Consider the following 14,526-nt stretch of genomic DNA (forward strand, 5'->3'; position numbering starts at 1 on the left):
ATCACACCTATGGTACCAGTGAAAAAGTCCTACATCGTCTTGTTTTCATTTATCACATTCACAAGATTTTCAGAAAACGTAACCTCTGACCTCTGACCTTAACATCAAGGTCACTGAGATTCAAATTCATTCACGATTTTAGTAAATTGAAAATCCTAGATGACGTCCTTCTTGAGTTATCACATTCACAAGATTTTTAGAAAATGCGACCTCTGACCTTGAGATTAAGGTCACTGGGATTCAAACGAGTTAGAGATTTTTAGTAGCTGTTCTTATGGTATCAATTTCAAACTCTTCCATTGCCTTATTCATGGCTTGTCATCAACATGTACATGATAACGTGGTCCAATGTGTAGCGTGTGTGAAGGAGAGCGAGAGAACGCCTGAGATAAAGGCCAGTCCAAATCATTAATTGAATCAAGCAATCTGACTGGTTATTAGCTGTGACATAATAACCATACACATCTAAATCTAATTCCTTTACAACCGTGGTCTCAAGTGGGGACCTGAAAGGAGCTGGAGCTAATATTCTAGAGGTTTGCAAAATATATTGCCATTAGTCAATGCATATGTACAAAATAAGCATAATGCATCTATTAATACTTTCAAGTTATTAGTTGGTGAACAGAAATCCGTGTTATTGTGAGACGTCAATTTGTTATGAAATCACTCACGTCTGTTGGGGGCAAATAACAGTTCTGCATCATAAGATTATGACAGGGCTTTGGTGAATAGTTATTGTTGCTAAGTGTAAATGATCTTCACTTATATTGACTTAACTGCTTTTGTGTAGCTAGTAAATTGTTTGCTTAACATGTAAATTAGTTTGTTACCACATGGTGCATATAAAATTACACGTTTAACCTAAAGACTGAAAGATGACATGCAGAGATACATAAAATAAAGGCTGACACACATAAAAAAGCTGAATGAAAAACACTAAATGCACTGTCTTCTTTTAAAGAAAAATCAAATAAGCTACCAAATTACATGGCAATCGCCTTGCTCCATGTGCAGGCAGTCAGCAGGATCTAGTTCTTTATAAAAACACTGATTTCTGAACATATGTTAAAAAGAAAAACAGCGTAAATTGAGCTGAATTGCTGTTATATTTAGGTGCATTGTATGGCCCTTAGCTGCCATGAACTTTACAATTACATAACTGCATGGACAGATTTTCAGCTAAATGTAATCCAGTAAAACACAAGTTATAATATTTACTACAGAAATGTAGCAGAGTTTTAACTATAAGTGGCAGAAAATAAAAGTATGCTAGTCATGCTCTTGAAAAAAATGTACTCAGTTGCGTCTATTGTCCCCCTTTTATTCATGTACTCACAAAAGGAAAGGATTTTGGTGAAAAATGCAGCTGATACACAAACAACACTGCAGGCTTTCATGGACTGTGCAGGACTCTAAAAGTGTATGAATGTTTTGCCCGTACACGTGGACTGGCAAAGGCACCGAAAAGCAAACATACACACACATACAAACTCATGTCCTGTCACTTTGCGCTGGACACATAAGTGCTCGAGATAATAGCATTTGACAGACTGCTGGTGTGGTTGTCATGGGGATCTGATCTGAACAGCCACTAGCTACCACAGCAGAAACAAAACAGAGGGCAGGAGAAAGCACATCAATTCCCAGAGCATTGTCCAGGAACGTCATCTCAATTAGCAGATGAGACACTGTTAGGGGTCAGTGTCTAAGAATCAAATTATTAAAATGATGATGATCCAGATAGGAATGCCTAATGGAAGAAATTGGGTGTTGGTTAGTAAGTTAGTTGGTAATATAAGGTGTAGAAAGAACAAAGTGTAGCATTGCTTTAGAAGCGGTGTGAACCTGTGCTTTAACCCAGATGCTATCAGCACACTAGCAGACACTATTTGACAACTAAACACAGGTAGATCAGTGAGGGTAAACCTGAATTTAATGAAAACATCATTATTTTTTGCTCAAAATTTAATGTCATCCATTAAATAGTTATTAAGAAATTTCACTGAGTATGTGGTAGACCTTCAGACCACCACTGACAACCAGAAATTCATTCTGCTTGGCTAAAATAGCTCAAATAAAAGGTAGATCGAAATGTGCACATTCATATGCATTTCAATCGGCAGCACTCTTAGAATTTCTTAGATTATTATTGTTTACATTACTGTTATTAGAAAATATGCTGTTATTACAAAACTAATAGGGGCAATTTTCTTGCATGTAGATTGTAATTTGCCGCCTAATATTTTGTAGCTGGATAATTACTTGAAGTGCATCTACAATTTGATAAAATATGTATGGCCAGTAGGCTAAGTTTATTAAACCTCACATATAACTACATAATGCTAGGAAAGCTGAGGACTGAGCAAAGTATTGGTGTGTCACATGATGGCAGTTGTGATATGTTGGCTATAAGGTAAAAGTTTAAAATACACAACACAGATGCAAATCATTAGTTGGTTACTTTTTACAGAAATGTAAAAAAAAAACCAAAAAACATCAGCAGCTTGAGTCAAGATGGCGCCGGAGCTTTGTACACTAGGCTGTGCTGTGGATAACTGTGCCTGCTAAGCTGAACTAATGATGTGACGCTGGAAGCATCACGAGGTTGCAGGTGGAAGCTTCTCAGCGTGCAAACACCTGCAAGCTTAGGGAGTGTGTGTGTGTCTGATGAGCTCAGATCTGCGCAGCTTTAAACTAAGGTGTGTTCCTGTCTGTTAGGCGAATTAAAATGTATGTCTCAAATATATGACTATGTACCCTTTGGAACAATTGCTGCTTGACTTTTATTATTGGATTTGCGCACTGGCACTCAGTCATAGCAAGCTAATCACTGAGACATGACCGCTTCTGGGAGAACGACTCCTTATTGTTGAGAGGGGCACCAAGCTGCAGGGGGACAATCAGACCGGCACTCTCAGTTACAGTTCCAGTCAATTTGGATGAAAATGCCACATCCAATGGTTGTTTGTTTAGAGAGAGTTCCCAATAAAGCTATGAGTCACGAGTGAATCAGTTCACACAGGAGGAGCGATGACTGTGCTCCACCAGGGTCTAAATACATTTCTCTCTTTTTCTCTTTGTGAGGATAAAAGCTGACTGGATTGGCTTGGGCTCTGACTAGGGTTCAGATGACTTCAAAGAGAGGCGAGGGATGTAAGAGAAGGGGACAGAGAGGCAGAGGTGGAGGGATGTTTTATGTGCGGTGCTGTCGGTGGACAAGGGGTGAGAGTGCACATGTGTGTCAGGGACCGTATGAGAAAGACAAAGATAGAAACTTAGTTTGAAATGGTGGAGTATATGAGAAACATCAAAGACCTGAATCTGAACAAAAGAGGGCATGAGAGTGGGAGGGGAGACAGAAGGGGGAGATGGGAATGAAAGAAACAGAAATGAGAGGGCAAAGTGTGAACACCAGAGCCAGAGACAGTGATGGAAACTGGGATATAAAAAAAAAAAGTTGGGACTGAGAGAAATGTTTTCACAAGTTTACACAGACAGAGAAGACAGAGAAAGTGCAAGAATATTTTTGAAGACCGCCTTCACTTTGACTTCAAGCTGCCAAAATACACAGTAGAGAAGTAAGGTAATACAGAAAATATGTTCTTGTTTCTGTTTACTTTTTAACTCTCTTGATGAGCAAATATGATTTTTGCTTTGGCAATGATTTGAGGCTGCTATGAAGTATATACTGTTTGAAAATAGCATTCCTCACATGATTTTATTATGTTTCTGCTGAATACTTTAGTGGGTGATTTGGGACACAATGACATTTACAAAAAAAAGCAGCTAAGAGTAATTAGTTAATGGTGTTCCGGTTCAAGTATCACATAATAAATATGATGTCCAGAAAAATGATAAAGTCCCAAAACTATATCCAAACCACAAAAAATAAACTAGCATATTATAAAACAACTACTCTGTGTTATCTGTCGTTTAAAACAACAGGAAATAAAGAAAATGCAGTAGCCCTGCCCTTAATCGGTTGATAATGAATCATCAAGTATTGTACACTAAATGCATCTCACAGTTAAGAGATTTTAGAGCAAAATATATAACCAGCTTTTATACATCAGAGATGCAATCTGGGAATTTATACATAGTAGACGGTGAGTGGGAAGGAGTGAGCCTTCAGCAGAAACAACCGGTGAGTGCGTTAGAAGTAGAGACTGCATGGAAACCGTTTACAGATGGTGTTTGTAGCGATGGAGGGTCGAGAGAGGAGGGGCACAAATACAAACAAGAAGAAAGGACGGACATGCAGAGGTTTCAGATGGACAGACAGACACACTGTGACTGTAGCGAAATCAAAGAATTCAGATGTCAGCTTCATTGTTATGTCCTACATTTTAGCCTTCTGTTTTTATTTTCTCTCTGGCCCCATTAAACCCATCACACCAGAGATGGCAGTGAATTAATTTACAACTCTGGGGCACTCCTGTAATCTGTATCTAAATGTTGAGCTGGAATTAAATGACGAGACAGAAGCACTGCCTGAGTCAACCGCTATCTTAATGCCCAGGCTTCCTTGGACCATTATATAACCCTAACAGACAGGCCTAAAGACTCCAGCTGTGGCAGACGTATACAGAGAGGACCGCTTAGAGCAAGATGGGCCTAAGTTTCTGCTCACTGATCTTTGCAGTGCTTTAAAAACCATCACCTCGCATCAAATTAAATGTTAGGTAGCAAATACAGCTTTGTGATTGCAATAATATCTTTTTTAATTTATATGTGATAGCTATTCATGCTGACTAGCAGCCTTTCTCTACAGTGCCAAAAACTCTGATTTGGATGGTTTAAGGTTGTAAGAAATATAGACCTTTGATATTGGACACCCAGGAACATTCTGTGCCCTCAGCCAGGTCACCTACACCAAAAGCAAAAGTTTCTTTGTTGCCAAACTAAAATGAGAAGATTGATTTTCTGGAAAAGATTGGCTTTCTTTAGCTGAGATTGTAAAGATTGTAAAAATCTAACATCCTCACTCTAAATCCTCCCAGAAAAGTGAGTTTGTGCATTTCACACAGTGTACCCAGTCTCATTTTTTATTACTGACATTTTTTTGCTTTTAGTGTTTTGTTTATTAGAACAGGCAAGTACAAAGCTTAAACCCAGTATTACTTTATATTGCAAAGCAATTTCATGATTTCAAAAAAGCCTTAGTTTGTAGCTTTGACTAAAACAAAGTACGTCATTCAAGAGGCATCACACGCTACTTTTTAACTCTAAATGATATGACATTGATACAATTCATAAATATCATCATTTCATGCTTTGAAATGACTTGTTATGAGCCTCACAAAGCCACTGCTGACACAGAGTCAAATATTTCATTACATTTACATTAAATATTTATATGAAAATAAATCTCCATGTCCACTAATCACAATTAGGCACCCTACCAGCCTAAAAAATTAAACTCTTCATTAGTTTACATTGCTTATTTTTCAATTTTGCCACAATGGTGTGAATTTGTGCTATCGACCAGCTATGGAAGCACCACTGAACTTAAATCTTTCCCTCCAGAGCCTCGTATAATTTGGCTCAGCAATGGTTCCAAATGGTACGATGGTCCTTCAGCTCATTTGGCTTCTCTCTTACACTTACATTGCCTCTGAGCTCTGGTTGTGGGCAATACTGGGGCTGGAGCCAACAGCTTGAACTCACAAGGCTTGGGACCATCATGGTCTCTACCAGATTAATGTCTGCTTCAGGGGATTCTGGAGGGTGGGAAAGTCCACCACCTTGAGAGTCCTCTGTTGTAGAGGTGCCTATGTGATTCTGTGTCACTCTCTGTTCGAGGATGTTATCAAACAGCTTCTGCCTCACAAATCCATCCATCCTTCCTCAGTTCTTTCCTATTCCTCTTTGCCATTTATCCTTTTCAAGCCTTTTCAGGATTTTTTCAATATTATCAACATTATTATATGGACCAGTTTAATAACTAAAAATGTTGACCAGTTGCAAAGAACTTTTATGAGAACTCGTATGGCATAAGAGACAAAATACAAGCCGTGATATTGCCACCAATATGGATATATATCCTCTGTGCGCCTTTGTGATTATTTATGACACGTCTCCTTAACAAACAAAAGTTTGCTTAGGGAGAATGAACTATTCACATAATCCAGCAGTTACTTCTGGTGTTTGTTGGATGTACAGTAGGAGGTTTCACCATCCACAACATGGCTTTGTGGATTAGCTTCCGGTTGGACAATAAGATAATAAAACTACTCTACCACCAACTGTAGCAACTGCCAGCACCTGTAATTACCTTTTATTTACAGACTTCAGCAAATACAGGAGAATTGATTAGTTTGATATACAAAGCCATAAATGTCATTTCTCCCCCCTAAAGTGGGGGCCAAACACCCACACGTTTCCTCAACAATTTTTGGAAAAGAGAACATGTGTTTTCAAACACAGGAAGAGAAATTGCCTGGTTGGCAAGCTGACATACGAAGAGCCCTACTTCACACACAAAGATTTCTCTCTGATCTGGCAATTATAGATCATCCCACCTCACCCCCCCCACCCCCCCCCCCCCCCACCCCCCCTTCGCTCGTTCCCCGGTCTTAGTGATCTTTTGATTGCAGCCTGAGAGAGACAGGCAGTATAAGAACCCTTCAATCTAGCTCTTAAGTGAGAAAATGCTGAAAATGTATTCAGTTCCCTCTGCTTTATGACTCATGAACAATGTAGGATGGTTGGGAAATTGTATTGATAACAGGGCATGCTGATATAGGGCAGGTTTAACACATGCAGCTTAGAATGAAATTGAAAAATGCGTTCCAGGCAGGAAATGAATTTTCAGCCATCTAAACCAAATTTTAATATGTATGCCTTTGTTTGTTACCTGGCACTCTGGGTTATAATTTTGAAGAAATCAGATAGACCTGATAAAACACACCTATTGTTGAAAAAAAAATCTAAATGTGTTTTACATGTAGTATTTGAAATTATCCAAAGCATCATGCATACTCATCAGTCACTTTGTTGGATATTATGCTCCTGATTTTGTTCCTGTTCGACACATCTGAGACACCAGTAACATAAAAACAGTGGCCAACACCTCGAGAGGGTTAATAATGGATGCAGTTCTGCATCATGTAACACTGCTCTATTACTATTGTGGTGCTGTGATGCAGAACAGAAGGATTGTCTTGTTCTTGCAAAATGATCTCTCGTATACAAGCACTTAATCAATTGACAAATCGATAGCACGCACTAATATCTTTGCCCTATTTGTCATTTCTGTTTGTTCTTTACTTCACCACCGAGGCTCACTAAGTGCAGTGCGGCATCAACGCGCTATCGCAAAGTGTAAATGACAGAAATCTCTGAAGCATAAAACAGTGAGAAAGTGCATAAATACACTTGTAAAGAAATATTCACAATAATTTTTGATGTAACTATTATTTGACAAGAAAAGCAATTTTATCATCTGTTATAGGCTAACGCTATTTTGGAAGTGGTCTAAAACAGAAAAGCACAGTTTGGTATTTGCTACATAAATGTTGATCAAAAATATAACCGTGACACATCATGTAGTATTTGGTTATGTGATATGAAACCAGTGGTATGACTCTGTTGTGTGATGATCTGAACTATACATAAAACAGAACGCAGATAAGCATCCAACGGATGTTCTTGGAGCCCAATATAAAAGTCCTTTTACTGTGTTGCAGTAACCTTGCAAAAACCACCACGTTTTACTAAATGCTAATTACTTTTTAAGTGACACAGTCTTAACATAGGCAGAGACACAGGCAGCAGAGTATAAAATTTATCGGCTAAAGGTTAAAAAAAGTGAGAGCTGCATGTGCTTAATGTTAGAAAAAAGACAGAAAAATACAGTAGAGACTTGGCGGCTCTGCACAGCAATAGAAGCCAAACTGGCTGCTGGAAGAACAATTACTGGATACCCATCGGCAGCTTAGATGTAAATAAGAGTGAGCTGGTGCCTCAGCTGTCAGATACAGCACAACAGAGACAAGATCAGGCTTCAGTATACTGCAAAACTTATGTAATATTAACCATTTATTTCATTTCACCCTCAGTTGATAGATAGATAGATAGATAGATAGATAGATAGATAGATAGATAGATAGATAGATAGATAGATAGATAGATAGATAGATAGATAGATAGATAGATAGATAGATAGAGATTTCACATACATAGTCACACACACATACGAAGACACAAACACACACAAAGCTCGAGCTGATGAGAGATAATGTTCCCTCCTCATACCGAGTGGCTGTGAACCAGAGCTGTTTTAGGCTCGCATAAAAAATTCAGAACTCTCTCTTAGCAACATTTGCCCTACATAAAGAATACACACATGCTCACACACACATCAGAGTATCATTTATGTCGTGCACATGTGAGCAGAAATGAAAATACACATATTGAGAAAACCCAGGAACACTTCATGATATTGGCCTCGATTGTTTTATGTTTGAGCAGCAAGACATTAAAGAGGCTATTATACGCAAGGTTCCACACATAGCATTAATTTATTATTTATTGACTCTATTGATTAAACATTTCATTGGCATTTCTGATAAACTGGGGACATTTTACGTAGTGTTAGCTTTACATGCAAGCAGTGGTTGTGTAAAATTTCAGAGTTGCTGTTGCCAATAAATCAGTTTATCAAAAAGCCAGCTGCACGTGTTTGTGCTTGTATTTCTGCAAGTATTTCTGTGTGCATGTTTTTCAATTTTCAGCACATCCATGCATGCATCTAAGCAAGGCGTTTAAGTGCATGCGTCCTTGAAGAAAACAGGCATCTCTGCACACATCTCCACAATGAGCAGGTCAACACCTCGGCTCAACCATCCATTTTCATTAGATGCTAATGACAGGAGTGGAGGGGCGGATGTGCCAGAGAGAAAGATTCAGAGAATAAAAAAGGATATAGTTATGCTCCCTGTGGACTGACTATCAAACCACTATCTCCTGTCATCAAGCATAAAACTCCCTCTGCTCAATTACATAATCATTCCACATACACTACTAGCAACTGTCAAGCAGACGTGGCCAGTTGCTTACAATCAAGATTTTATTAAGAGTTTTTATTATGTATTTATGAGATGGATGTAGAAGAAGTCTGCGGAGGAAAATGGAGAATAAAATGTTTTCCACTTGAGAATTTAGCTCATCTCAGTGTTGCCCTCTCAGTGTGGGTTGCAACACCTCTGCCAAGTCATCTCCATCTGAAAAGCATTTAGGGCGCCTGTTCATCCTGGCATTATCCGCATGTCTATACAGACAGTGCTCCTCCAGTTCCAGTTTGTGTTAAACCCACTCTAGAAACAGGACTTCGTCCTTCCTGGCTTCACCACAGCCTTTCATTCTGCAGAGTATCTAGGTCAGTTGATGTACAAAAGCAAACTGTGACCATGTGTGGTCAAGTGGTGTGAAGTGAAGAAGCTTTATGACTAAGATATCGGTCTGGCCAAAATAAATAAATAAAACAGAGTGGTCTGAAATTAGTCTTCCCTCATTATGTTGAAAAAAAAAGAGATAGTTCTAAAAAACACAAAGTTTAGTTGCTGAATTTATAGTAAAAGGTCCCAAGTGAAGACACACACTAAGGTTGCCTATGTCACAGAAACATCAGAGTATAATCAAAGAAACAGATCAATATCAAGAGAACTGAAACAACATCACATGGAACTAAATAGATGGAAAGACCTCAAATCAATCAATATTTGATGCACAAATCAGGATGTGGCTAGTTTTCCATGCATTGGCATATTGTGATACTCTGCCATGTTGAAATGAAATTTAATGACAGACTTCTTCCCCTGTCGCCACAGACTGAACTGACAAAACTAGACGCATGCACCCATCCATCTCAATTGCCCTCAATATTTGGCCTGTTTAATGAACAATCTAGCTTCTGAGTCTGTCATCTTACTTTGGGAAGTTCCTAAATAACAAAGCGCTCCTTCCTGCTGCAAACATCGCACCACATCCAGCAAGTCTTCACCCACACTGGCAGTAATATTGCCTTGCACGCTGTGAGTGCTATAAAAGACCGTCAATCCATGACACCATGCTAAGCGTATCCTTTCCATGGTGTGCAGAGGCTATTGCAGATAGAACAGCATTTGCTGATGGGTGAATAGAATGAAATAAAGACATTCACTCCATGGTTGAGTCATCCACAAGTAAGATGAGAAAATTATCACTTCACTGCTGCATCTGAGAGAGCAAAGTGAAACAAGCCACTGTTGTTGTATATGTTTAATCAATTTGCAGGTCACTGTGAGTTAAAATCCAGCAGCACTTACATATTAAGCATTGGATTTTGCTTACATATACAGCAATGTTTAGCAGAAAAACATCAGAAAAATCCAGCTATTAGGCAATGGCAGTGCCACCAGGGAACAGAATCCTCTCCTGGTGGTAGCAAAAGCAATTTTCTAAATGGCTTATTTGTAGGTTAATCTTATATCTAGCCTTACTGTTTCTGTTCAAAGCAAAGGAAACATTGTATCTAAATCAGTGCACCCAAGGAGCAGTGCACATAACCTTTCATATTTGTGTGATGCAATATAATATAAGTGTCAGAGTTTCTCTAAGAAACTGTAACTCAATTCTCAAAACAAACATGTTACCTTGCCTGCAGATTATTATGATTTCATGTAACTGTTTAATGGCTAAGCAGTGCTGGATCAAGATGTCTCAACAGTGTGACAGTTCACTCCAAACCCTCTCCCAAGTGTTGACTGTAGTAGCACAATGAGTAGGGAAATACACCAGTGCTGCGGATTAAAACCCTGGGCTTCCTTTTTTCTTTTTCTTTTTTAAATGAATGTAAGTTTGTTTAAAAAAAAAAAAAAGAAAAAGCTCCAGTGTGTATGCAATAACAAGTATTATTGTACACTTGACTTCATGTATGTTGTGAGAGAATAACTGAATGAACTCTCAGTGTTCTCATTAAGCATTTGTAACATCTCAATCCTAGACCAGCCATACCACAAAAACATTGCCTTGCCATTAGTGCTAGCAACTGCCACTGCATGGCTCGTCGTTGAGTAAATTGATGCAAGAGAGACACACATGCTTACGATCTCCCTCACACATGCAGACTAAAAATAGCAGCTGCCTTACCTTTCTGTACACTATCATGTTGGGGGACTCATCTGCTACCCCATTGGTCCCCTGCCCACTGCTGTTGGTCTGTGCCATGATCCAGCTAGTAAATCTGCCAGAGGAAATGTCAGGTGCTCCTGTTGTGGACAGAATGGATATTTTGGCACGTCAGAAGAACAACGAAGCCTAAACGTGACTTTGCCAAAAGAGAGCAATTTACACGCCTGTGGTCTGCATCATGTTTCAGTGTATTTGATACTTCAAAAGGGAACAGATGTTCATTGCTCCAGTTTGGCTACGTGTTTTGACATTTCACAAGGTCTTGACAAGGACATTTTTAAGAAAAAGGTGGTTGCTTTAACACAAAGTGTGGCTACTGGTACAGTACACATTCCTACTGAATGGGACAAAAGTTCAACTTGAAAAGCAATGATAGGTAAATGGAAGGACTAGCCTACTGTCACTCTTGCCTCAGATGAATTCGCTGTGCAGCACAGTCTAAAACGGCAATCACCTTTGACCGTTTGTTTACATCGGAGAGTTCTCTCACGCCCTACATGGCACATACTACGGATGCATCCTAAGGTTGCAATAGCAAGATAAGGTGAATTATAGACCTTGGCAGTGGTAAATGCAGTAAAACAACACACGGTCCCTGGAGGAGGCAGTCTACTCTACAATGCAGCCTGGATACGTGCATTCGGATGTAGTAGCCATAGTCAAAATGTGCAAGACTGTGCAAATGTAATGGATATGGTATGCACATTACAGCTTCATCATTCTTTCTTCCCTTTACGACACCCACACGACATCCTTGGGAGGTTTAGACTGCAACACGAACAGCGAAGTCATGTAACACGCTCTTAACATGAAGCCGTTGGCTTTACTATATCGGGCTTTTCTTACCACAAGCCACTGCCCGTTTAAGCACCTTGGACAGCTACTGCTAAACGCCCGCGTCCCTTATCTTCTTGGACGCCGCTTAAATACACAGAAAACACAGCGACGTCGGTCACGGGAGGAGAAGGGGGGCGCTTACCTGAAAAAACACGCAGCCCGCTGTAGGACTCCTGAATCCTTGCAGGGATGGAAGCCTTGTCCTTTGCTTTCAGTATGTCAACTGGCAGACATAGGAATGCGAGGGGTATTCATTGGCAACGTGAGGAGGCAGACATTCGGCGGACACTTGGTGTGGTACAGCTCTCTGTCTCAGTCTCTCATCTCCTCTTTTCCAAGCGGTGCTCAGAATCACGGGTGCGCCACCCCGGAGCGTCGAGAGCGCGCATCGATCTATGACCAATCGTGTGTGAGGAATAAATTACAACCCGTTTTGGAGACATACAGCTATTATTTTTTCAAGCTAAGATTGTACTGCTATGCACTGCAGCGAAATGCTCATTGCGAAAACCAGGACAAGGCATCTTAAACCGATAGCTTATTAATATTGATACAACTGCAATCTATAGCAAAGGTCATGAGAGGACACTACAATTTTCTGTGCCATAAGAAGAAACTCGTTTAGCTGTTGTCCCAACTGAATATGAACAACTGAACAAATACCATTTAGCCCTGCAGTAAACACAAGAATTATACAGCGCTGACGTAGTAATATGCCTTATGATACATCACAAGTGTACCATGAAGCGTTGTTGTGAGGTAAATGAAACCATCCTGAATTACGTTACATTTATATTAAAGTCTCACTACTTATATTCCAATACCAAATAAATAGTCTAACTACTTTCTCTTTATACTGTCACTTTTACTGGCAATAAACAATAAACTTGGACTACTAAAGAACATTTTAAGTCTTTAGGTAACGCCTACGTTTTTGTTGACATTTTAAAGTTCATACAGTATAAAAATAAACTGAAAGACGAGCTGGCGAAACCAAAAGTCAAACAAATCTTGAACAAATCTTGTGCTTGTTTGGGGAGAATGATGTATACGCAAACGTCGAGGTCAGCTTAATTTTAGGCCAACATTCATTTTTACAATACCTTTGGAAATCTGTCTGTTCTGCCCAAAGAAGCGGATGAGTATTTCTCTCACCAAAACGAATAGCTGAGGGTATGCAGTACGGCTTTAAACGATAATAAGATATGGCGTTTCAGTCAAATTCACCGTTTGTATTTTATAACACTGCAAGTGTAAGAACTGGGATATACCGGCAATAAATTTATATGACTGGGCATGTCCAGTGCTGCAGTGATAATGAATAAATAAATGCACTCTGTGGCTTTGTGGTATGCAACAATCCAGGCGTGAAAGATGACAGATGTGCCCTTTCTCCTAACTGTATGCTTATCTCTCTACAGTCCTTCCTTCTTTGCTCTCGTAGGAATCAACCACTCTACAAGGTTGGCCAAACATCCAGTCCATTCCCTGTTTTCCTGTGAGCTGCAGATTTGTGAAAAATGTGCTACAGTCATCGGTATGCTGCTATAGCAACTTTGTAGAGGTAACAGGCGCCTCCAGGTGACTGTTGCTGTGAATTGGATGCTATGTAAGTAAAACTGAATCTAAAATTGAATTGAATAACGGGTTTTCAAACCTGATAATGAGGTAAGTGATGTCATATTTTCTCATGGCTTTGCGTTTCTTTAATTGCTTCTTTATAATCTTTCATGGACCCTAGATTTATATATATAATTTTTTCCCCTGGGTTGGGTGGGGGTTCGGTTACAATTTTGGCTCCGACTTGCCCTTAGTGTCATTTTGCACTTTTTTAGTCTTACTGACCAGTTAAAGTACTTTAAACTACAAATCACTTTCATCTTATTAGTGATTTAGGGGAAAAAAAGTCACTAAGCCTTGAACCCCAGGACTACAGTAAGTGTTAGAAATGTAGGTGTCATAATAAGCTGATAATTACATCTTTTTTTGTTTTGTTTATAACAATAATAAGATAATAAGATGTGATTGAAGTGCAGACTTTTACTGTTATGGCATGTGTCAGCTCGACAGGTCACTAGTGTTTATTTATGATGTGACTGATAATAGAAGAAGCAGGGTGTATAGTAAAGTGTACAGTGCTATACTTTCTGCTCAGATCCAGCCAAATGTTGCAAAACTGATTGGACAGTGCTTCAGAGTGCAAACAGTAACAGCAATGGGCTTTTAAAAAAACAGAAAATTATGTTAGTTTGTCTAATTTATTTTTAATCTCTGTAGTATGTAAACTATGTATACATCCTATATAGATTACCATGTATCAAAATGGTTGTATTTGCAAAAATATTTTTCATAAAATCCTTTGAAGTAAAGCAGAAAGTCTGCTCCACATCGTGATTGTTTGATAATATCGTCTGCTATTTTGTTACTTTCCTATTCTATGTTATACAAATAAGTTTTATGTTTTAATATTCTATGATTTAATACTATCTAATTCGTAAAAAAACAAAAACAAAA

The 14,526-nt window shown here is 39.0% G+C and overlaps 1 protein-coding gene across 1 annotated transcript in view; it reads right to left on the bottom strand.

Moving 5' to 3' along the window:
• Nucleotides 1-11,211, bottom strand: part of rgs7a (regulator of G protein signaling 7a) — a 52,956-nt gene extending 41,745 nt beyond the window's left edge. The window contains exon 1 of the mRNA XM_085369118.1: nucleotides 11,134-11,211. Coding sequence (XP_085225244.1) covers nucleotides 11,134-11,211 — 78 coding nt within the window. The remainder of the gene's footprint in view (nucleotides 1-11,133) is intronic.
• Nucleotides 11,212-14,526: the final 3,315 nt, after the last annotated feature.

This window comes from Diplotaxodon limnothrissa, linkage group LG13 (assembly GCF_057381915.1).
Source record: "Diplotaxodon limnothrissa isolate DT_005_m linkage group LG13, D_limnothrissa_male_GT1.1, whole genome shotgun sequence".
Taxonomy (NCBI): Eukaryota; Metazoa; Chordata; class Actinopteri; order Cichliformes; family Cichlidae; genus Diplotaxodon; species Diplotaxodon limnothrissa.